Genomic DNA, 25,304 nt, shown 5'->3' with positions numbered 1-25,304 from the left:
CCTCCAAGAACAAAGTCGTCTGGGGCTGTTGCTCTGGGGCAGTGATGCCTGCTGCTACCGAGGTGACCGAGTAATGTCACTCATTGGGTTAATTTCCACCTCATCATTCCCAGGTTACTAAAGGACAGATAGCTGGCAATACATTTAAATATTCTTTGAAAGATGTTTGGAAGGAAAAAAAAAATCCTAGCATACAGAAGTTATCCAGAAAGTTCATTTATGTGCAGTAGTCCTGCCTCCCCCAATACCAGCACCTGGGTGAGGCTGTCCTGTACCTTCATAACCTGCTAGCTTGCTGATAAGCTGGCTTACTCCTCCCCACCCCCACCCCAGCCAAACTAAGTATTTTCCGTGGTCCCTGCTGGTAGTTGATAAAAACACACACGAGTCAAGGAAATGATTTTTTTTACTTTTTTTTTGGTTTGTTTTTAAAGAAACTGCATACATCATCAGAGACAAACAATAATTTAAATACCATGCAGTTTCTGTATGTACAAAACCTAGGCCACAGAGATCCAGCTTGATTTGTATTCTATTTACAGTGTCGTCCTCATAAGCTGTCGTCTGTTACGTCGGAACACGGGCGAGTGCTCCTCTACAAAGACACGCTATGTACAGACACCCGGGGAGCAACTGGAAAAAGCAACTGGTCTGGGGATCAACACAGGGGAAGAAAAAGTCATTTCAGGTGACCTTCACCCTCTGGCTGTGCACGGGGAGAGCCTGCAAATCCACTCATCAAAGCACACACCACGATTTTCATTCAGCAGATACACATACACGTTCAGAAGCGGGAGAAAAATAAAACTCGGAGGTTTTCATCACATCTACCATCGCCTCTAATCTGACAGCTTTACAGAGTTTTGAGAGCCTCTGGGGAGGAACATACCAGCAATTTCGGAAGAGCAGGTAGGCCAATGGGCAGTCTCTCTGGTGGGTGGGGACTCGGGGGCAGTGTCCACAGGGAAACGTTCTGATTGAGAAATGTCACTTTTTTCCCCCCTCATGCTACTCCAGATGACCAGAGGCTCAGCTGGGAACTGATACCCCAAGATAAACCTTTACCCACACTGCAGCTTTCTCAGAAAATGGGCACATCGTAAACTACCTAGCCCATCTTTTTTCCCTCCCACCGATGTCAAACTGTCATCTTGGAGAGAAATACATTTTTCAGTTGTCTTAACAATGTGGCAAAAAAGGAAGTTTGGACAGACGTCTATAAAAACCTCAAGATTTCGAGAGGAGAGAAACAGCTGAGGGCCATCCTGTGACCTCCCCAGGTTGCCGAGCTGCTCACAGGGGGCTGGAGGAGCCCACCGGGAGGGCGGTGACGGAGCTCGCCCAGAAAGGGGCGCTCAGCGGGAGGAGGAACAGAAGCTGCGGCACTTTCTCCCGCACACAGTGAGCTGCAGCGCTTGGGCGCTGTGGGCGGAAGCCTGGCCGGCTGGCTGGCGGCAGGGAACTCGATTTAGGTGTCACGTTCCCAGGGAATCTGAAAGGCCCCGGAGCCGGAGCGAGGCCAGCAGAGAGGCCACTGGCCTTGGTGGGCGGAGTCCAGGCGGTGGACTGAGCTCCCTGAGGCCTGGCTCCTGGGCCGGGGAGGGCCTGATCGTCTGCCAGGCCCCTGGGAGCCACCGGAAGCACAGCTGTGACTTAGGGGAAGCTCAGACTCCGCTCCCGGCCCAGCACCCCCACCCAGAACACGTGCCCACCGCAGAGAAGTTACCAGAAGGGCCCTACACCCTTCGTCACGCTGTCTGCACATTCAAACATCAGTAAGCCTTTTGGGAAGACCCATGTTTACAGCCACAGTAAGATCCTGACCACATGTTTTCTGAACGATACCTCTACCCACAGCGGTAACTATTCACTTCAACAGTCAAAGAACGGATGGGGTGATGGCATCCCCTGGGGCTGGGCGGTGGCCTGCTCCTCCAGGTGGTGCAAGGAAAGCATAGGCGAGCTTCGCGCCGTTGCGGGGCCCCACCTAGGACGAGGGCCCCAGCTCCCCACAAGACACACACGGGTTAACACTGGCCCAGGAGCTGGGTGTGCACCCCCAAAGTAACTTGATCCGACACGGTTCGGGGAAGAGACCTATTAACTCTTTGGTGAAGGCCAAGCTGGCATCTTTCTAAATCCTGGGCCTGTGTGGCGGGAAGTGAGCCAGCACCGAGAAAGCTGGTAGAACCACAGGACCCCCCCGCGCAGGCCTGGCGGGGCTGGGCAGCCAAATGCCCTACAGGCTCCATCAGGAAGGAAAATGGAAGCAGCCTGGGGCTGGAACAGCCTACCCTCGCGTCCCTCTGTCTGCACTGCTGTCCTGCGGTCCCAGGTGGGGGAGATGGTCAGAGAGACATCTCCAGTCCCTTCACCAGCACCGAGAGGGAGAGGTGGGGTGGCTCCCTGGAGAAGCAGGGATGGGGTGGGGGGGGGGGTGCAGCACCGCCAGCGTGGCTGTGTCTGCAGGACTCGGGCTTCTCCAAGACTCTCCAGGGCGAAGAAAGACGGGAAGGCCCTCAGGTGGTTCTGGAGGACCAAGCCCCTAGTCGCTGGAAAGCCAGCCTTTCAGAAAGGGTCTCTGGCCTGCATGCATTGGTCCTCGACTCAGAGGCCATTGACTTCCAAGCCACATGGTCACCAGCACTGGGGCCGGCAGAACAAATGAACATCAGCCACACAGTTTGTCACCCCTCAAGGGCTTTTATGCCCTCAGTAGGGTCCCGCTGCCCCCATGCATGATAGACACGGCTGTGTGCCTGAGACCACCTGCGCCGTCTGTCTGTTTTAATATGACAGCCTTCCCCTTCTAAACCAGAGCTTCCGGGAGGCAGCTCAGCTCAGCCTGAGGGGACAGGAGGGGTGCTCGGTGCCAGCCTTCCCCTCCTGGAGCACACACACTCTTAGACACTCAACCACAGACTCGCCCAGCAAAGGGCTCTCCCCTTCTGTTCACCGCACGGATGGTGGTTGGAGGGAGGTAAGGACAGGAGCCACCAAGGGCAGTGACCCTCTCCACAACACCTCCACGGAGGCCCCCAAACCAGATGCTGCACCTGGAGCCAGGCTGTTTGGCCAAGTGGAGAAGGCCAATGCAGATCCCTCGCTTTGCAGTCTCCAGGCTGGCCCCACCGCCTCAGCTTTCTTTGGACTCAGGTGTTGGACACTTTCGAGGCAGAGGCTCTCTGGAGCCGAGATAAACGTGGTACCTGTCGGCCTGGTTGGAGAGGCCCAGGACGTCTCCGGTGTCTTCGGCCCTGTCCGTCATCAGCGGTGGTGCCAGCAGCTCTGACCACGGAGCCATAACCATCGCATTTTTGCAAACAAAATCCTGATTATGTTCCCTTTTCTTCCTCCTCCTTCTTTTAAAAAAAGGCAGTTCAGAAGATTTACATCGTGATGGGGAAGTGAATAAATACCAGCACTTATGGTTCTTATAAATTTATGTTTTGAAGACAGCATAGCACTCAGGAGAAGTTCGACTGTTAAGGTCGGTGAAACCTAGGGAAACAAACACTCACATCAAGACCACGGGGCTGGCAGAGGTGTTGGGTTTGACAGCCCCAGCTCTCCATCTGCAGATTCCTTGCTCCTGACAGCAACAGGGAGGTTTGGGGGGCCTGTCCACCCGAAGGCCAATAAACCTCCACCAGACCCTTCAAGAACATGAGGCCCAGCCAGTTCACCTTTGGTTTCGGAGTAGTTTGATCAGGAACTCCTGGGGACCCCCAGCCCATGCTCGGACTCAGCGGCGAGGTGGAAACCCCAACCTGGTGTCTGAGTCAGGCGCTGTTTCTCCAGACATTCACCAGAGGAGAGGGTCGGAAGGATTAAGTCAGTGGCTCTGTCACTAACTAGCCCTGTGACCTTGTGCCAGCCCCTTACATCTCTCTGGGCTTCAGCCCCACCAAGTGTCCTCACACAGGACGGTCTGGGAGAATGGCGTGGCGTCACCGCCGTGAACCCACTTGGACGAGCCACGTGGGTTTGGTATTTTGCCCAAGTTGGGTCTCGGCTGACTGGCTGTAAGTTGGCAATGATCTTTTCTCCTCAGCTTAAGTTTTCCTAAAAACACACTGCGGGGCTGGCACTTTTCAGAGCTTTAGTCTGAGTTAAAAACTAGGCTTTGAAAAGGTGGCCTAGACTGCTCCTCCTCCCAGTTTCGGCGACTGCAGTGGAACCCCATGCTGACCTTGTCCCCCACGGCACCCATCACACCACCTGTCCTCCAGAAGCAGCTGGGAGAGTCGAGTTTGGGAGTAAATATATTTTGAGGGGGGAAAAAAAACCCCCAGCTGCTACTAACCTTGTTAAATGTCTACTCAATTCGTGAACTTCCATTTCAGTGCTTTTAAATTCATTGAGCTCCTTTCGAATGGCAGCCTGGAAGGGAGAGAGCCGTGAGTGTGCAGAGGAGACAGACGGACAGGCGCTCACCTCTTAGCTTATTCCTAACAGTATTTTCTTTCTTCGACAAAGCCACTCAAGTGCGGAAAATGGCTTCTCTCACCGGGAGGAAAGGAATCACCGGGGCGATCTTTTAGAACCTGCGAGGCATCCCCTCCCCTAAATCTAAGTTGCCAGACCTGTTCCATCTGGGCGCCCAGAGGGCCTGTCCACCTGCCCCACACTCCTGGGGCCCAAGTACACATGGAAAGGTCAGCCTCTTGTCTTCCTTAGGTAAATCTAAGGTCCCAGAGGCGCAGTGATGCCTCAGGATGGCTCCTTCCAGAGGAGGTGGATCCAACGCCCCAGCCAAATTAAGGTGCGGGGTTACGGCCAGCTTCTGCCTTGCCCTTTGACTTACGAAGCCTCTGCTCTTTTACAGCTCTATTGGTGATGTAGTTCACCCTCGAGGGTAGAGTATGTTTTAAATTCCCTCAACTATGCACGAGATAAACTTGCATGACCTACGGTGAGACGCTCAGAGTGGCTGCAGCGAGCGGGCTGGGCTGGTCCTCAGACCACAAAGTGGAGTGTGGGGCACTGGAGCAGGAGCATGTCTGGAGGGGAAGAAAACCTCATTCCTTCCTTGGGGGCTGACATTTTAAACATGTGCCCTTTCCCATAGCTCTGAGGTGGACATTTGCTTTGATGGGAAGCCATCAACGCGCCGCAAGTCTGAGGATGGAAAAGCCTTTGTGTAGGGTCAGAGTGGCTCCCGCCAGGGAGGGCAGGCACTGGGGTTTAAGTGGCAGCAGCAGGGGGCTCTGCTTCCCCAGCAGCCTTTGAGGAACTGGAGATGCTCCTGCCCACCAGCCACTGAGAACCTGAGCACGTGGGTGTGGAGGTGGCCTAGACTTCCCCTTGACATCGGCTGGTTCCCGCCTCCTGGTCCGCAGGTGCACTGCAGTGGGTGTGTAAACAAGAAAGCGAGGCCACGGTCCTTCCTCTGGTCACATCTACAGGACACAACTGCCCCGGGGACTGGGCCATGAAGGGAGGAGGGGAGTGCCGTGTTGGCAGAGGAGAGCAGAGGCTTCCATAGATCAAGATCTGGGTGAGGAGAGAAGGGTGGACCCACCCCAACAGGAGGCTGTTTCTGGGAGACGTGTCCAGCCTCACCAAACACAGAAGCAAGTTCCCCGGGCTCACCCCCAGCCAGAGGCTGGGCTGGAGGGACCTCCTGTGTCATGGCAGGAAGTCACTGGCCGGGGAAGGATGGGGCAGAGGCAGGGCTCTAGGAGATGGTCCCTGATGTACCCCAGTGTCTCCTTATTGTCACTCGCACATTGGACATATTGTCTCACACTTTAAAAAAAAGGCCCTGGCCCTTCAGGTCCTTGTGGTGACAGGACTGGGGACAAATGAGCCCCAAGCAGAGGTCCATGCGCTGATGGATGGACAAAAGTGTGTGTCCTGTGCCTTCCTGAGAGCCGTGGAGAATCAATGGCCTCTGCACACTGTCTGGGGCCCATGGGGAAGGGGCGGGGAAGCAGCCCGCCCAGCAGGCGCCTCACGCCCCGGGACCGACTGTGACCAGCTCTGCTGCTGGGAGAGCAAGCCCCCAGGCGTGGGGACCGCCACCCTCCTCGCCCCTCTTACTTTGTCAGCAGCGGTGAGGCGGGTCCAGGGCTTGTCGGCCCTGCGGTCGTAGTCCTGAGCGTCTGCCACCTCTACGTAGTCGCTGAAGCGGATGAGGATCTTGCGCTCCCGGAGCTCTTCCACGGTGGGCCTTTGGCTGAGCTGCGGGAGGGAGGGAGCAGTCAGCCAGGGCGGTGCAGGCCACGTGGCCCCTCCGAGACTTCAAAGGTGTGGGAAGGCCACGGACTCATCACACACAAGGGAGGGCCCCGGCGGGGAACATGGACTCCTGACCCCCGGCCCCGGGACCTCCCCAGGACTCTGAGAAGGAGCTTTACTATCTCATGAGCCAGCTCCAGGCCTGTTCAGATGGACAGCCAGGCTGTCTCTTTCTTAAGCACACTGCAGTGTCTTGGTCTTGACAAGCAGTTTGTCTTTCCTTGTGGGCAAGGATTTTCCCACATCTGTCCTGTCTCTCCCATCAGGTGACAGAAACCTTACACAGTGGCTCTGTATTGTTTTGGATTTGTGAGTCCACCTCTGCGTGTCAAAGGTAGTGCTGTCCGCAAGGTGGATTTGTAATCTTTTATGTTTTTTTGACACACACACAGTGTACGTGCAAACAGTACACAAACTCTAGGGTGTGCAGGAATGGGAATATGTTGATTTATGAGATCAAATGAAAGGGGGGTCCACACACACACAGCAGGCCATGTTGTTGCCAAGGGAGACTCGCAATGGGCCGTTAGGATGGGTTCGCGGTGAAGGAGTGAAACGAGTGAATTATTTAACCCTCTCCCGGTGTAGCCCACTGGCACCCCTCCTTCCTTTGAGCTTTAACAACATAAGGCTGACGTTTCTATTATCCCTTCCTGTCACCAGGCTTATTTCTTCTGGAGCAGCACAGGGGCTCTCTCTCTAGGATGCTGTCAACTCATGTTCAACCGATGTTCTTTAAAAGCAATTTTTCCTCCAAGCCCTAGACTGTATTTAATTCTATTAAAAGAAGATGCAGTCAGCCAGAATCTTACCACAAAGGCCTATAAAACAAACACACGCAAGTGAATGCAAACCACCCTGGCTGTTTTGACTCTGTGTCGTGCAGCTGCCATGCACCTTTGGCTGGTGCCAGAATGTTCCAACTTGCTGCCAACTGGCCAACAACGGAAGAGCATAATTAGGTGACGGCCTGGCTGGTGCTGCATAGGATGATGACAGGTACAAGGCTCTGACAGGACCAGCGCAGCCTGCAGCTCTGCCCTGGCCAAGGGTGGGAAGATCTGGGGGCCAGAGGCCTCCTGGGCTGTGGAACTTGCCCCCTTTGTCTAGACTCCGTGCAGCCCCCCTCACAGTGGGTCCAGTCTGTCCTGAGGTGGCCCTGGTTTTCCAGGGATGGGACATTTTAGCATCAGTGGTGGCCTGTCACAGGGAACCAGAGGTTTCCCAGCCTCCATGGCTGGGGCTGCTGTGAACAAAAATGGTGGCCCAGCCTGACTCCCAGATGCCAGTGCAGGGAGCTCTGCGCCATCGTCACACCCACGCAGGCGGCCACCAAACACCACGAAGATTAAGGACTCCTGCTCCAAGCCCCAGTTTGTGCTTCTAAGTACCAGTGAAGTTACCCTGGGCTGTCGGACAAACAGCACTCTTATTCTAAGTGTGCCATGACATAAGAACGGTGGTTAAGCACAGTCTCTAATTTAGATTTCTGGAAATCATGACTTGGATTTTACAAATAGCCTGTCCATGGTAGAGTCTGGACTGAACAGAAAACTAGAGGTTGGCCCTGCGGGTGAGGGGCTATGTTTCATGCCTGAATCCCATGGGGACCTTAGACACAACCTCTCCAAATCAAGATGGGACTGCGCCCAGGTACTACCAGGGAGTGAGTGAGGAGGGCAGCAACTGCTTCCGCTGGGAGCATCTCCGACTAACAACCGCCCAGACTCTGCCGTGAGCGTGGGCTCCTGCCCGGCCACATGGGGCTCAGGAGATGTGCCTTTGGCTCACAGCTGGCTGTTGTCCTTGGGGCACTTGAACCCGAGGTACTTCCTCGGATGCTAAGGAAATAATCTTTGCAGCCAAAGTTGGTTTTCTGCGGATGAGGGCTGGAAGAAGGGGTAGGGTGTAGAGGTTGACAGCGTTATTTTTCAATCTATGGCACCACTATCATCACTGGTAACCAAATACTCAAACAGAAGGGTAAGGTGGGACCCAAAGTTTGCTGTTAATACAACCTGACCCGGATGCATGTCTTCCCTTCCTTGCTTCCATCCATCCGCCTCCCTCCCTTCTTCCCATCCATCCATCTGGCTAGCGTTTTTTTGGAGGGAAGTGGGAGGCAGACTAATATAAGACAAAGCATATAATTTTTAGGTTGGTCTCAATTTGGCTGAAGAAAATGACTGGTCCGTTGCTATCAGTATTCGCTACAGTTTCATTTTCCTCAGTGCCTTAAAATTAACTAGAACGTAGATAGAACGGAATTGAGGAAATCCTCGGGCTGAGGGGAAGGAGGCGAAAGGCAGTCACCATCGCTGGCATCTGGTCTTGCTGAGATAAAGGCTCACGAGGAGCAGAACTCGCCCAGAGCCAGGAGGTGGTGTGGATTCTCTGCCTGCTGGCTGGCTCCACATCTCTGCTGACAACACCTGATGTGAAAGCTGCATCCGGTCTCTCCCTTATAAACAGTTATCCGTTCATTCAAGCTCATTATTTCTTATTCGCCAAGCCAGGCCCAGGGGAGGGCAAACGCTGAAATTACAAGGCCATTTTCCTGAGAGAAGGAAGGAGAGGCAACGAGTAGGAGGAAGAGGCATTTACCTTGTCTTGATGACTTGCAAAAACTATGGGTGTTTGGAGGTACCCACCCCTAGCATCACCCCTCCTAGAGGAGATGTGTGTGGGAGGAGACCCTCTTCTCTCACCCCCTCCTGCCAAATCATTCAGTCAAGCTGCCCCCTGAAAAATCATATACTCTTTTTTTTTTAAATGGAGGTTCTAGGTATTGAACCCAGGACCTCTTGCATGCTAAGCATTCGCTCTACCACTGAGCTATATCTTCTCTCCAAAATTATATACTATTTTTAAAGAGATGAGAATTAAGTGCACATCCAAATCTTTTCCTATTACTAGTTTTTAGCAAGAAACCCTAAAGGTTAGAAGAATTTTGGTGTCCCAGCAATCAACGGCAATGAATTTTATGAAAATCAGATGAAACATTTATTTCTGAAATGTCTAGACCTTTCTGTGTCAGACGTGACAGGTTGTCACCAGTCTCCTTTTGATTAGAACAATCTAACGCACCTCCCCTGGTCCTCCTCACTGCTCTGGCTCATGAAAAGGGATGCCTGATGTCAAAGGTTAGGTCGCCTTAAGGATGTTAAGAGTCAGACTTGGACTGGAGTGGGGGCACCTGGCGGAAGTGAGGTTCCTTAACTCTTGTTCTTGTTTCCCACTGGGGGCCCCAGCCTGTTGCTGGCCTGCCAGGCCCTTGTTTCTCCTGCTTCTCTCAACTGGGGTGGCATTTGGCTTGTCACCAGATGTTTGGGATGCTCCGAGGGAGATAAAGTGTTGAGAAACACAAATCATCACCTCAATAATTGGTATGATATTTTAGGATCTCTGAATTTCTTCCTTTGCATAATATTTCCAGGGAGAAAAATCCATTAATAAACTTTTAAAAGATTAATTTTAATGGGTCTCTTAACTGTCTCTAAGCTTTGAGTATCCTTCTCTCAAGATGGTCACTGTAGGAGGCTGATTAAAAACACTAGTCAGGCAGAATACAGCATTTTATCTTACGTGTCATCAATTAATTACATTTGTCAACATCACCCAAGTAAGAATTTATTATTAAAGGCGCCACTTGTAGGATTAGATCCACTTGGTTCTACACCACATTTCCAAACCATCTATTTCGGGGGTTAAAAGTACACAAAAATTCTAGCTTTCTGCCTTTTATCTTTATCTAAGTGCTTCTCAAATATCTTCATTAGCTTTATCAGTACTTTTGGTCAGTACTTTTGGCATCTTCCTAATTCAGTACTTCAAACTGGATTTAGCATGAGAAACTAAATAGTCCTTAGGTAATAGGTTATGAACAGTATTAAAAGAGACAAGGAAAACATACCTTCCCAGGCTCATAGCAAATAACAGATACTTGAACTATTGATTCTGATGATGAATTTCCAACTGCTTGATGGGCTTAGAGTGAATTTTTAAAAAATAAATATTCACTGTAACTGCAGATACAAGGCACCTGACATTAAGTTGCTTGGGGGTAGGTCAGTGTCACAAAATCTAGCAACACAGGATGTCACCATCCAAAAGGACTGAGGGTCATGAAGCTGACTTGACCTCTGTCCTCTGGAGAGGCCAGAGAGTTGTGTGCTCCGACACCCGAGGAGGGGGACCATTGACGTCACTTCCAAGGGCAGCTGCAAGGCCAACACAGAGCGCAGGAGTGGGGTCGGTCACCCCCTCCCCTCCCAGCTCAGCACAGAGAACGTCTTACCTTTCGAGTTAACCTCCTCTTGATTTCTCTTTTCTCCTCTTGTTCCTCTTGTTCATTCCGAGCTGAAACACACACAAGAGACGCTTCTGACGTTGGTAAGCAGTGTCATGCTCAGGTGCCCCCTCTGAACCTCTGCGGGTTCTAGGCCAAGCACCTACAGTTTGAAAAGGCAGGGAGAGTTCCCATCCCTTACCCTGGCCAGCCTTCTGCCTGTGGGGACACTTTCCAAACTGCCTGCACTGTTTCAAACTGGTGGTGAGCAGGTTGACCTTATTTTGTTTTCTTTATGTCACACGGGGTTTTGAGTCTCCAGGCAGAAATGCTGGGTTGAGGGAGTGGGGCCACAAGACACAAAGAGGTAGGTCCTAAAAGAGTGGGTGCTGTCCGCAGTGACACGGGCATCTGGGGATTGGTGGGGCTCCCTTCTCTGGGTAAGACCTGGGCCTCACTCAGTGCTGCCTCGAACCTCACAGCGACTCACTGTGATGTGGCCCTCGTATCTGGTGCCCTGCGCAGATGGAGCAGAAGACAGGCCCCGCGGGGGCACCTGCCACCCGCTGCAGAAACAAAACGGGGGCCAGCTGACGCCAAACACGAGGGTGGAAGTTCAAAATGCTCACCTTTTGCAAGCCCTGATTCCATTAATTCTTTGAATCTTCCAAGGAGTCCACAGAGCATGTGTGAGGCCACAGTGTGGGAGACAACTGCCTGCATTTGGACTTTTGAGGAGTGTCTCAGGCGAGCAGACTTCAGAGCTTAACTGTTCTCAGCTTCCTCTGTGGGGCGACTGACTCGTCAGGTGTGTAAAGCACTGGAGGTGAGAGGGTCTGGGGACGGGAGCGGAGGCGCAGAGGGCAGAGGGTGGGTGTATTTAAGTCGCTGGATGGCCTTCGGGGCATCACTTTCCTTCTGGGCTTTGGAATGGAACCTTGGATGCCAGCATGCCATTGTCTAGCTTGCACACAATCATGAAAGTCAACCTGGGTCCAACGCCTCTGCTTCTGGTCTACTGAGCTGAGAACGGCATTTGTGAGCAGACACCACTCCGCGCTGGTTTTGGTACAGGCTGTACCAAAGAGGGCCCAGGGCACTTAATCCCTCGCTTTGAAATCACTGTTGTAAATGATGTTCCAATAACTCCCTTAACTTATCGTGTCAGCGTGCCCTCACCGTTCCATCGACTCAGTATAGGACAGATCTTTAAAAGAGGGACCCCTGTGCCTAGAAGTGGGGTCCCCCCGCCCCTCCTTGCCAGCCCAACAGCAGCAACCATGACCACAGCCAACTCATACCGCAGGTGGCATCACCTCCCGCTAGAAGGAATGATGGTGCTTCAGAGCAGGACGCGGGCCCTCGAGTGATGCCCCCAGGGGCACAGTTTGGCTACTGTGACTGCCTGTGGGGATCAGGGTCTTATACTAGGGCAGCACCTGAAATGCCCACAGCCTGCTGTGGGCCAGGGCCACTGGAGGCCTCTGCTGCACGCTCCACAGTGCCCCAGACCCCACGAACTCCTTCCTTTGAACTTAAAAGGTCCTCCCTCCCAGAGTTCCTTTCATAAATGTGTGAATATCTCTTGGATAAAAGCCTATTAAATTGGTCAGTCATTAATATCTTAGCATGAACTAACAGAGATACGCTGGGAGGCAGACAGCCAGACCCAGGAGAAGGGAGCCCCCAGACAGCCACGTTTGCAGGCGGGAGGGAGAACGAAAGGAAAGGTCTAGGGAGGATGCTGAACGCCCAGGAGGCAGCTCCAGGGCACTGGGTTAAAATGCACAGACTCACAGAACATTAGGGCCAGGAGGGGCCTGAGAGACCACCTGGTCTACCGCCCTTGGTTTGGAAATAAGGCTATGAAAGCCCAGGAGAGTGGAGCAGCCGGCCACACGCTCCGTGGCTAATTAGTTAGACAAACAGCACAGCTCTTTTTTCCCGCTGGAACACACTGCCTCTTCCCCTCCACCACATTTTGCCTGGGACCAGCCCTCCTTCTCATTACAGGTTACTGGCCTCAGACTCCAGGCGGGGCCTCCCCATCCTACAGGACCCCTTCCAAGCTGTGGAGGTCGGCATCCTGCGATAGAGCATGGAGCTGCCCTCTCCTGCATGTGTCCCTGAGGTCCCTCTGAGGAGTGGAGGCCCCAACTACCACCTATGGAATCAATACCTTTAGTTCAAAGCCATTTACAAACCCAAGGTCATGAATTCTCAGGCACTGGGTACGGAGGCAACCCCATTGGGCAAGGGGGAGGGAGACCAGGAGAGGGCCAGAAGTCATCACCTGCTGCCACCATCAGAGGCTCATTATGTGCTCAGACCTGCACAGTGTCTCACTGGCTGCTGAACAGAGCAAGTGCTGCCTACAGGGCCGGGCAGCCTGGGGCTGGAAGGTGGGCCGGGCTCTCAAAGCCCCACCGCCCAGCCTTTCCGCCTCTGCCTACCTCTCTCCTGCCCCTTAGAGGGGTGGTTCATCCTGTGATTTAGAGCCCAATTAACCTGAGACTACATCAATGGAGGCTATTTTCTGAGACCACTAAACATTTCTTGTTTAACAATCACAATAGATTTAAAACAGAAAGAAAAACATATTTAGGAAAACAAAGTTCCAGAATGCAGGGGTGCAAAAAAAAAAAAAAAAAAAAAAAAGAACCAACAAGAAAAATGAGCTCATTTCCATAAAGCTCTGAAACTCTGGAATGATGTCCCTGTTTGAATTTGGTCAGATGGTTCTTCAATCTGCACCTACTTGGATAGGACAAGGAGGAAGAGGGAACAGAATGAAAGGGAACCGGTGGGAACATTCTTAAAAGCCCTCTGCTCCCCTGAATCTGAGCCCCCAAGCTTACTAGATGCAAGGAATGGTCTCTGAGACCCAAGCATCTTTCTCGAGGGCGGGAACAACCTAACTCCAAGGACCGGCCCGGAGTCTCCCACGGATCCGGGTGAGCCAGACGTGGGAGCCGGCGCCTTCAGGAAGCCAGGTGAGCAGGGGTTCTGGGCCATCTCTTTCCGACGCCCTTGCCCTTGCCGAGAGAAGTGCCGTCTTCTGAAACCTGAGCAAGTCCCCAGAAGGTTTTAGCTCCTTCACGTCTGAGAGTCAGCTCAGGGGCCACAAGCACCGCGCGGCCCCATCGCTAAACTGTCCAGAGGTTCCTACCGAAGACAGCGGGTCCATGTGAGGCACGCGTGGGGCTGGGGGTGAAGCCGCAGGGGAAGAAGGAAGCACGGCCACCTGATTTCTCTTTTTAGGAATAAACAGTCACTTCCTATTTTTCTTTCTCTAACGGTGGAAAGCTGATAGCCCGGCAGGTACCAGGGTGGGGCAGAAAGGGAGACGCCACAGACACCAAACACTTCCCCGACCAGGAGCACCTCCTGCAAGAGTTCTGACTCTGTTTCACAGCCTGTTAAACCTTTATAGACTTAAAGGTCCCCCGCCCCCCCCCCCCCGCCCCCGTTAGAAAGCGTGTAATCCTACACACAGCTTCCTAGAGATCTGGAAATGGGAGGTGCCCGGAGGGCTGAGGGAGGCCAACGCTGAGGGCGACCTCCGCTGAGAGGTGCGGGGGCGGCCTGCGCAGGGGCGGGTTGCTGGGGCGGGCGGCGCGGCGCGGTGCTCTGGGGGGGCTGTGGGCCCCGCACCTCCCCGACGGCCTCCCTGGTGCCACGCCACGGCTCCTCACCCTCAGCGAGCCATCTGATGCCGACCAAGTCACAGGCCACAACGAGAAAGGGGAGAAAAGTAAAATCAAGAACGCCTGGGTTTAGTCTAAGTGGAAATACCCAGCCACGCAGCCCGAGGCCTCACGTGACTGGCGCGCGTGTGTGCGGGTCTGTGCTCACGTGCGCAACACAGCAGCTCTGTGAAACTGCGTAGCTTCTGTTTCTCTTTTCTGGAGAGAAATTAGAAAGGGATGGGTGTGTGGGGAGAAAGGGTCGTGAATTAACCTAAAAATATTATCTGTTGACCATCTGAGAGCGGTGCTGGTCAGAGTGTGGCAATGATGGAACTGACATGGACAGACAGGTTCTTTTTAATGACTGCCTTTCTCCCCCTAAATTGGGGCATACCAGTGTCCATGAGATTTCTTTCAGTATTTTTTAAATATACATTTTAAGCACCAAATGGATCTTCTGGACCTATTCAAATATCTCTGTGTTCTGACCCAAACCAGAGGCCCGTTAATTTTTTTCTGCCCGCAAATAGAGTGACAGCGAGTGTTTTTCTGACTGAGAGCGTGGGGAGGCACACCAGCGGCCAGCTGTGGGAGCCCTGAGCCAGGACATGAGATCGTCACCTGCAAATGCCTTCTTAAGACTTTAACGCTCAGTGAGGAGGCATTTTATCAACAGCAGCCAGCGGCCATGGAAAGCTGTGTTTTCTGGTCCCAGTTTTCAAATGGCTACTTGCCTTCTTTTAGCCATCAGTATAGCATTTGCAATTTCTAAGCCAATTTGGGTTTCAAGGTGACCCCAACCCTCATTTAATAATATGTCCTCTCTCTCAAATGTTTCAGCCTCTGCAGACCTCGAGCCCCTCGTGAACTTAGTGGATTCAGATTTGCTTTCTCTGTTCTGGATTTTCTAGCACACGGGGATAAAGGCTCCACCACCAGATTCTCAGTCATTTCCACATGAGCACACGGAAGAAACCTTGTGGCCTCCAATCAAACAACAACCAAAGCCACCGCAAAGCACCAGCACTTGCCGTGGGCTCAGTCACTTACGTTTCAAAATGTTCCTCTGCTCCAACTCCTCTGCAGTTGGCCTCTGGCTCAGTCGCCTGCGGAAAAAATCCAGGAAAAGTTTTTGGACCATATCATACCCTCCTCGGGTCATTAAGCTCCCCGGCCGTCGGAGATACATGAGACTGGGTTGGTGGCTGGAGTTCTTGTTCCATCCTGTGCTCTGAAGGACTGACTCTCACCACCAACGCCTCCTCAGTTCCTCAATTTCAACCCCAGGAAAGGCACCGACGTGATGTCATGTGCAGCTGACCCTCCCCCTTCCTCGGCCCCTCCCCAGCCCTGCAGGCAAGCGGACTCTTCCCACAGAAGTCCCTTTCTTTCGTTGCAGTGGCCTCCTAACTTAGGGAGCGTGGCCTCTGCCTTTCTCCCCCGACCCTGAGGCTAGAGCTTGCTTCTTGCCTTGTTTGTGCAGGCCCAGTTAGAACACAAAGAGGCTCGTGGCCCTAGGGAGACAGGAGAGAGCATGCCTGTCTGCAAAGAACAATAGCTGCTCTTCTGGTCCCCACCCATCGCCACCAAAGCCTTATTAGATGTGGGATGACAAATGGCCAGGAACAGGAATGACACTCCTGTTGCTGGCATGGAAGTATCCACAACAAGTGAACACCACAGCCAGGACGTGAACCTGGTGTGCACAAGGGCAGGGGCGGGCACCACACAGTGACAAGTCGCCAGAGAAAGGGGAGGGTGCCCAAGAGGGCCTGTGTGTTCTTAGATGCTTTTGTGGATCTGACTGCAAAGGTAAGGAACGCAAAAGCAAAAACAAACAAGTGGGACCGTATGATTCTTAAAAAGCTTCTGCACAGTGAAAGAAACAGCCATCAAAACAAAAAGGCAAACTACGGGATGGGAGGAGATAATTGCAAATCATATATCCAGTAAGGGGGTAATACCCGAAATATATAAGCAACAAATACAACTTAACAACAACAACAAAAAGAAACAACCGGATTAAAAAACGGGCAGAAGATCTGAATAAAGATATTTCCAAAGAGGACATATAAAATGGCCAATAGGCACAGAAAACGAGGTTCTACATCACTAAGTATCAAGATGCAAATCAGAACCACAATGAGATATCACCTCACACCTGTCAGAATGGCTATTATCAGGGAGAAAAAAGAAGTAACAAGTGTTGGTGGATGTGAAGAAAAGGGAACCCTCATACATTGTTGGTGGGAATGTAAATTGGTGCAGCCACTACGGAAAACAGTATGGAGATGCCTCAAAAAATTAAGAATACAACTACCATATGACCCAACCATTTCACTTCTGGAACAGGAAAACTCTTAATTCAAAAAGACATTTGCACCCCCGTGTTCTCTGCACTATTATTTACAGCAGCCAAGATATGGAAGCTACCTCAGTGTCCACTGATGGATAAATGGATAAAGATGATGTGATAGATATACACAGCGGAATACTACTCAACCATAAAAAGGATGAAATCTTGCCATTTCCGACAACATGGGGGGACCCTGAAGGTATTATTCTGTGTGAAATAAACCAGACAGAGATAGTACATGATTTCACCATGTGGAATCTAAAGAACCCCTAACCTAACGAACAAAACAAAAACTCATAGGTACAGAGATCAGATTAGTGGTTACCAGGGGGGAAGAGAGTTTTGGGGGTGGGTGAAATGGGTCAACTGTATGGTGATGGGTGGTAATAGACTGGTGGTGATGATCACACTGTAGTGCATATAGATGTCAAATTATACTGCTGTACCCCTGAAACTCACATTAAAAAAAGGGGGAGAACTACATGCCCAGATGCAGGTCCAGGAATGGTCACAAGATGGGCCTCAGTGTCACAGAGACACCTGCATTTTTTTTTATAGAGACATTTTGTATTTTTGAGGCTCTTGGAAATTATTTAGCAACCCTGCAATTATTCAGCATTCTGCTTCCCCCACTGGGATGCGGTGTGTGTGAAATGAGCAAATTGTGGAAGGAGATGGAGGCTGCTCGGAATCCTCCAATGGGACTAAAGGGTAGAAAAGAGTGCCGTCCTGGCAACGGGTGGTAGCCCCTCCCCAAACACCGGCAGCTGGTGTCTACAGTCGGCAAGATGTTTACATCATGGACTCTGAAGACAGACTGAGAGTGAAAATCAACAGTCCACAGAGTCATCAGATTGATAAGAACATGTTCACATTCATTACTCATTTTCTTCTCAGAACATCCCGTAAAGGCATTATTTACCCCTGCTGATAAGAGCCAGCTGTGTATTCGGAGATTCACAATCCTGGTTGTTCTAAATGTAAACTCAGCAGTCCTTGCGTCCTTTCTAAAGCTGCATTCTCAGACTGCAGGGGGAAACTTGTGGTTACTCGACTGAGCAAGCTGGTGTCATGGGTCTGGAATGCAGCTCCGGACTCCACTTAGAATGAGTGTCTTAGAGGCTCTGCCTCATCTTTCACTTTATTTTCCCCAGGAATACTGGTTTTTGTTTTGTTTTGGTGTTTTGTAGGGATGCAGAGCCCCCTTTATGGGACCATTTGGTAAAATCCAGGCTTTACACGAAGCTAAGGTTTGGAGCAGTAAGTTCTGAAGAAACCCTCCAGATTCAAGGTTGGAGCTTGCATCCCCGAAGTGGGGACAGCGGTTTGGAATCTCATGCCCAGAAGTGTCTGCAGGATGTTCGCTCACTGGCTTGTGCTCCTCGACTCCATGACCAGATGCGCCGCCTGGTTCTGGGCTGGCCTTTGTTTTTCTTATGGGTCATACTCAGACGGGACAAAACAAAGAGTGACTGAACAATCACCAGAGAAAATTCTGTTAAGAAGGCAGACTTACCATCAGACACACGTAACTTCAAACGAGGCCCTGTATTTACGTTTCGTTTCTCCTGAAAGGGTCTGAGCACATGCAGGGTAATCATAGCTGTAAAACGGAGCCGAGCCCTCCTGCCTCCCGAAGGGTATGTGCTGTAAGTAGCTGTTTTGACTTTGAAAATGCGATTCGGCAGGAAAACGATATTGTGGCATGATGACAAAGCGCTAACAGCTCAGGAGTCAGGGAATCTGGGCTCAAACCCTGGCTCTGCTCTCAATCTGCTTTTCTTGGACAAGGTATTGGACCCGCTCAGCCCTACGTTTTTTCCTCTGCCAATAATAGGTAGTAATTTAACAAGCAAACGCTGATTTAATGGCTAAAATGTGCGGGCATGGTTCTAAGAGCTGCATGTATGTTAACTCATTTCATCTTCAGATCAGCCTCGTGAGGCAGGACGCTGGTCGCGTCATAGAAGCAGAGTAAGAAGATGGGTGTGGTCAGCGAAGAGAGCTGAGGGCAGCTGAGAGGTCAGACGGGGCCTGAAAGAACTGCCCCCTGGGCTCATCCCTGGGGAAGTTATCAGTGACCTCCCCAGAGCTCTTTCCAGGGGGCGATGAGGACAGAAGCCAGGATGGCGTGGTTGGGAACAGGGGGAAGAAAAGGGACACCAGCAGCCTGGAGGACTCTTCCGGGAAGCCTGGCTTTGAAGGGGACGAGAGAGAACTGGTGGTGAAGGAGGCTCTGGGGAGATTCTTATTCTTCTGTGGGAGGAGACTGACCATGTTTAACGGGAAGAATCCAGATGCGGCGGTGGCGGTGGTGAGAAGCTAAGTATATTAGGAGGGAGAAGGCTCAACTGATGGTGTAGGAGTCCTGAGAAGGCAGGAGGGGTTGGGACTTAAGGGACAGAGAAGACTTTATCTTTCAAATGGAGGAGGGACAGCTCTTTACCGTGACAGGAGGATGCAGGAAAGAGGGTGTTGTACAGAGGTCTGTATGTTTGGTACTGGAATTAATAAGGGAGTTCCCAATGGATGGCTTTTACTTACTCTTTCAAAGTAGACTAGAAGAAAGATGACTTAAATTAGTTTAAAATACTATCTTTCCTTGTGGGATCTGCCTTTAAACAGAGCCAAATTCACCAAGAAAAGGGATAAAGCTGCAGAATTCTAGCCGTCAGAATTTTAGGGGAGCGCCCAGGGCAGCCTGCCATCTTCACCAAGTAAAGCAGCCATCTGCTTGGTTCCTTTTAGGATCTACCTTGTGCAGAAGTGTTGGTTCATAGAAAGCAGAATAGCAGAGTACAATTACTGTATTAATGAAGTGGTCAATTTTACGCATAATTCCAAGGAGCTAATAATTCCAAGAATAAAAGCAGAGATGCCCTCTGAATGCACTGTATGTGTTACACTGTCCTCATCTGGAGGGTAGATGTTAGTCATCTGATTTAGACTAACATTTCATTAAAAATTTTCCTGCCTAGATATTTAGATATGACCATTCCAATACTAAATGACACAGGAAACCTTTTTGGGAGTTAAACTTTTATATAAAATGAATTAACCAAAAGTAAAACTTGAATGTCCTCTCAAGTGATCTATTTAAATAGCTTTGTTATTATATACACGACCCTGCTTGATACAGCGTCTCTGAGCAGCAAAATTGTTTCCATGCCTCAAATGATTTCTTCTTTACCATGGACCGCAGCTAAGTGATTTCCATTTACTGTGAACTGAAAAGTCACTGACTTCCATTTAAATGCTACTTGCCTTCAATAGCCAACTATAAGCCTTCTGTTTTCTTTCAAAAATGTAAGAATGGATCTTATTTTTTTTATGAGTCTGAACAACACCATCTAGAGCACTGATCATAAGAGAAAAGCAAACACACTAACATTTTTCTGTGAAGCAAACCCACCAACCCCAAACAAATGGCACTTCGGTGCTGGCTTTGGCAGGAGACTGCTAGTGAGTGCAGCAGCAAGATGCTTTAAATGTATGCAGAGCAGAGGAGAGCTGTCTTTGTGCATTGCAGCATCTCCCCAGAGAAGTGACACAACCCTTAGGTTTTGCTGGTCTGACTCGACGCCGAATAAGATTCGTTCTGCAGGCTTTGGAGCAGCAAGGTCATAGCTTTTATGAGTATTTACAACTGCTTATTGTTTTGCAAGCCCTGATTTTAAAGTGTGGATCTCTGAAGCTGAATCTGCCATTTCAGGAGAAAAAGAAAAGTAGAACTGACTTTGGTTTGCTGCATCTCAGCCCCAGAGGGAGGGAGGTACCTGCCTTTTCAGACAGATGGAAAGAGAAAATGCAAAAGAGCCTGTGCACAATGAGAGAAAGCAAAGTCCTCTTTCCTAAGGCAGGCGGAGAAGGGGGTTTCCCAGCAGATGCCCTAGGCGGGAAACGGAACAACTGGAGATGGACTTGCTCGGGGTTAGGCGGAAGGAGAGAAGCACTGAGTTGTCCCCTGCACCTCCTTCGGAATTCTTTCCTCGGAACCTGTCAGTGCCATGAGGGCTGGGACATTTCTGTCGGTCATCACTCCACCCCCAGTTCCTAGGAGACCACTGAAAACGTAATGGATGCTCATTTAGTGATTAACCCAGATCCTACCAGTTCTGATACCACACGTGCTCCTTGCACGATCTCTTCAACACTTATGACTTCAGTTAGCATCCGCATGCCAATGATGCCAAAATCTATACCTCCAGGCGTAATTTTGAGTCCCAGACCACCTTTCCCAACTGCATTCTTATATTTCCACAGGCCATCAAACTTCAAGGGTCTCAAATGAATTAATTCATCTTCCCCTCCTGTCTAGGTAGTTTTGCCAACTGGACAAATTATTTTGTCCACCAATACTATCCCCACCCTGCAGTAAGCTGCCCAGGAAACTGGAAATTATCCTCTCTGTACTTCACCCTTAGCGGCCAATCAACCATCAAGTCCAAAACATCTTTCACTCCACTGCACCACCGCCCCCTCAGGAAGGCAGGCCACCAGCATCTCTCCCAGTTGCAGCCAGCCTAATGGCTTCCGCCCCAGACAGCATGGTCTTTCCAAGGGGTAAATCTAATCACTTCACCCCCAGCTTGAAAGCAACACACACCTTTCCAGCACCTGCAGCAAGGAGTCAAAACACCCAATGTCCTATGAGGATCTTCGTGATCTGGCTGCTTGCCAAGCACCTCCCCCATCCCGTCCTTTAGATGGAACCACTGCCTCTTGGTTCCTTCCAGATTTGCATGCCCTTCCTTATATCTAAATATTCTTTCTCTTCCTCTTTGTCTGGCTAACTGACAATAATCCCCAAGACTGCAGCTTAAACCTCAAGTGTCACTTCCTCTGTTCACTAGCCTTTTGGTGAAGGTGCTTCTACACTGTGTATCCACAGTCCTATATCTCCTGGATCCCGGTACTTGTCATACTTCCGTTATTGCCCACCTTGTCCACTGGAGCCCAGGGCTTCAGCTTTGTAGGGAGGGGCCGTGTCTGCCCCCCAACCCCAGGGGTGCTTCGTGAGTGGATGACCTGGGCAGGTGCACGGAAACCCCCACTGAGAAGGGCCCTGTGCTTGTGGTTTGACGTTCCCGAGGTCTCAACAACCCATCACAATCTGCCTTCTGTCTACAACACTCTATCACGCAGGAATGACTCCCCCCGACCCCAGGGCATTTGGAAACATCTGGGGATGTTTTTGGTTGTCACCACTGGGGAGGATGCTGTTGGCATCTCTACCAGGTAGAGACCAGGGTTGCTGCCAAACATCTTACAAGGCACAGGACAGCCCCCTCAAGAATTACTCAGTCCGAAGTGTCAATAGTGCCGAGGCTGAGAAACTTTGCTCTACTGAGATCCCTCTCACCAAGGTCATTGATGACTTAAATGCCAAACCCAGTGGCCTGTGCAGAGCCCTCATGTTATATGACCTTTACCATATGACACTTTCGACTAACAGCAACTTCCTGAAGCTTTTCCCTCCCTAGGTTTTTAGAGATCTCACATCTTCTTTTCCCACCTCCTTAGTTCCTGCTTCTCAGCAGGTTTCATGAAAGATGAGAGCACCAGAGATGCCCTCTCCTGCAGGGACAGGACTATGTACGCCAGTGACTAGCACAAGTCCACTACCTGACAGGTGTGGGACCTCAGATGAGCTGGTGTCCCTCTCTGAGCCTCAGCCTTTTCATCCCTGAGCGATGGAGCAGAAGGAATCCTCGGCTGCCAGCCTCTGTCAGACTACCTTGAAGAAATAAGGCTACCTCGCTGCTGTGCCCACGGGGGTGACTAGAACTCTTGGCTTGCGGGACAGCCTTCCTGCCACTGGAGAGGGGCCTCTGGGGAGGGTAAGCAGCAGTTGGCTTTTATCCCTCAGTTCCCTGTCCTATATCTTTTCTTGTGCAAATGAGGCAGCACAATTTTTAAAGCTGTTTATCCATGCACCCAACTCTTTCCAGAAATTTCTCAACCCCGCCCCCCCCCCATCATCATTCCCCTTAAGCTATTAACAAACAGCCTGGCTACTGCATAAGAAAGAGCACAGACTGGGGAAAACAGACTGGGATTTGGAGCCCTGCCTCCTGACTTAACTCTACCATTAGCCAGAGGCTCCGCTGGATACATCACACTGCTTCACCTCTCTGCACCCGAGTTTTACCATATGACGAATGGCCGTAACAACAACCCAGCCTGCCTACTGCATACGAGTGCTGAGAACTGAAGGACAAAATGTGAAAGTCCCCTTTAAAAATAAGTATATAGTGCTGCTATGAACGTTGGAGTGCATGTCTCTTTTTGAATTAGAGTTTCCTCTGGATATATGCCCAGGAGTGGGAATGCTGGATCATATGGTAAGTCTATTTTTAGTTTTTTAAGGATTCTTCATAATCTTTCCATAATGGCCGTGCCAAACAACATACCCATCAACAGTGTAGGAGGGCTCCCTTTTCGCCACACACTCTCCAGCAATAGCCAAGACTTGGAAGCAACCTGAATGTCCATGGACAGATGAATGGATAAAGAAGTTGTGGTATGTTTATACAATGGAATACTATTCAGCCATAAAAAGGAATAAAATAATGCCACTTACAGCAAAATGGATGGACTTGAAGACCATCATACTAAGTAAAATAAGCCAGAAAGAAAAAGGAAAATACCATATGATGTCACTTATATGTGGAATTTTAAAAAATGAGACAAATGAACTTATTTATAAAAATAGAAACAGACTCATAGACATAGAAAACAAACTTGCAGTTACAGGGGCGGGGGCAGAGGAGTGGGGGTGGAGGGATATATTGGGAGTTTGGGATTTGAAGATACAAATTACTATATATAGAAATATAGGTCGTACTGTATAGCACAGGGAACTATATCTAATACCTTGTAATGGCTTATAATGAAAAAGAATATGAAAAGGAATGTATTTATACATGTAACTGGATCACTATGCTGTACATCAGAAATTAATACCAGAAATGAATATTGGAAGTTGACTATACTTCAATAAAAAATAATTAAAAAATAAAAAATAAAAATAAGCATAAAGCGTGATATATTAACTCGAAAAAAGTTTCTCACCTCAACTAGATAAACAGGTTACTCTTAAGAGAGAAATGATTTTGGCTTTATTCACTGGAGACCATAGCCCCACTGTGAGGCCCCATGGCAAAGATAAAGGACTGTAGGTAATAATCAAGAAAAACACTGAAATGATGCTGATCATGTTGAGCTGAAATCAGTTTGGGAATACCAGCGAACTGGGTGTGTTGCTCATGGCATCAAACTTATTAAAAAAAACAATAATTAGTACAAAAACTGAGCGCCTACATAGTGAATACGTTTGGTGTTACTAGGATTATTAGGCATAAGGCTCAAAATTAGCAATCAGGAAGACTTCACTTTGAAAGAGTATCTGAGTTGTTACAACAGAAATTAAGATAGTTAAGTTAACCTAAGAATATAATCATCTCAATAAAGCCATGTTTACATGAAGAAACAATCAAAAGAAATGCTAAAACAACGTGATGTCAAAGGATAAGGAATATGGGAATAAAAACAAATGTCCACTCTTCTACCACTTTAAAGTGCCTCAGGAGATTTGGTCCCCTGTAGTTTAATCTTATCCGTCTATCCATCCATCCATCCGTCTGTCTGTGCATGTGTACATCTATCAATCTTTCTGTTCATGCATGAGACTGTCCATCCGTCCATGTATTCATCCATCCATCTGTGCATGCATCTCTCCATCTATCCATCCATCCACCCACCCATCACATACCAGACACTGGTCTAGGCCTTCAGTTAGAGCTAGTTATAACAGCTAACAATATTACCAAGAATGACTGTGTGTGGATGATAGAATAAAGTTCTGCCATCAAATATACACTGTGTTTTATCCTTAGCCTCTTCTCAAAACATAAGATCTGAAATTTGGCCCTTACTTTTTTTTTTTTTTTTTAAATCCTTCAATAGATAGCTCTACTGCATTTCTATTGTAAAAGTTAACATTCTCCCCGGGAACACAAAACTTTTTTTTCCACCAGAGTCTTCAGCAAGTTTAATATGATCTGCTAAGAGGTCAAGGTAAAAGACTAAGACTGAGGCAAAACTAGTGCATCAGCACCGCCCCAATTACCACACCTCACTAGTCGAGTGGGAACAAATATCCTCAAGTTGTGGCTTGCTGCTCATCCCTGGTCCTCTCCCTATAGCATTTTGTCTTTCTTCCCAATCTCTGCCATCTCCATGGTTTCCGAGTCAGTGGCTCTCAACCTTGCAGCACATTAGAATAACCTGTGTTACCTTATAAAACGCTAATGGCGGGGCCACACTCTGGACCAGTTAAATCAGAATACATGGTGGGGGCAGAGCTTGGGCACTGATACGTACTTTTGTTTTTAAAGTTTACTTTTTAAAAATTATTTTTTAATTTTAATTTATTTTTTATTAAGTATAGCTGATTTACAATGATGTGTTAGTTTTAGGGGATACATACTTTTTCAGGCTTCCCAGGTCATTTCTCAGCAGCAGCTGGGAACTCACTAGCCATGCCAATTCCTGGGCTCCAGTGGAACTGAATCAGAAAGCCTGGGGGTGGAACCCAGCAGCCTGTGTCGCTTTAACACAGGACATGGGCACACAGGGGTCTCCAGACTTGCCCACACACTGAAGTGTGAGAACATGGACAGCATTATAAAACACCGGAGGAGGCTGCGTTAACAGCTGGAGGAAG

The 25,304-nt window shown here is 49.8% G+C and overlaps 1 protein-coding gene across 5 annotated transcripts in view; it reads right to left on the bottom strand.

The window, feature by feature from the left end:
* Positions 1-390: 390 nt before the first annotated feature.
* Positions 391-25,304, bottom strand: part of PHACTR1 (phosphatase and actin regulator 1) — a 442,313-nt gene continuing 417,399 nt past the window's right edge. For all 5 annotated transcript variants that reach the window (XM_031435188.2, XM_064476204.1, XM_031435189.2 and 2 more), the window contains 5 exons: positions 15,271-15,326; positions 10,541-10,602; positions 6,046-6,186; positions 4,307-4,383; positions 391-3,501 (listed from right to left, as the gene is read on the bottom strand). In XM_031435188.2, coding sequence (XP_031291048.1) covers positions 3,486-3,501; positions 4,307-4,383; positions 6,046-6,186; positions 10,541-10,602; positions 15,271-15,326 — 352 coding nt within the window. In that variant the 3' untranslated portion in view covers positions 391-3,485. The remainder of the gene's footprint in view (positions 3,502-4,306; positions 4,384-6,045; positions 6,187-10,540; positions 10,603-15,270; positions 15,327-25,304) is intronic.

Source organism: Camelus dromedarius, chromosome 19 (assembly GCF_036321535.1).
Source record: "Camelus dromedarius isolate mCamDro1 chromosome 19, mCamDro1.pat, whole genome shotgun sequence".
NCBI classification, from domain to species: domain Eukaryota; kingdom Metazoa; phylum Chordata; class Mammalia; order Artiodactyla; family Camelidae; genus Camelus; species Camelus dromedarius.
The sequence above is the reverse complement of the archived record's forward strand: the minus strand, read 5'-3'. Positions and strand labels throughout refer to the sequence as shown.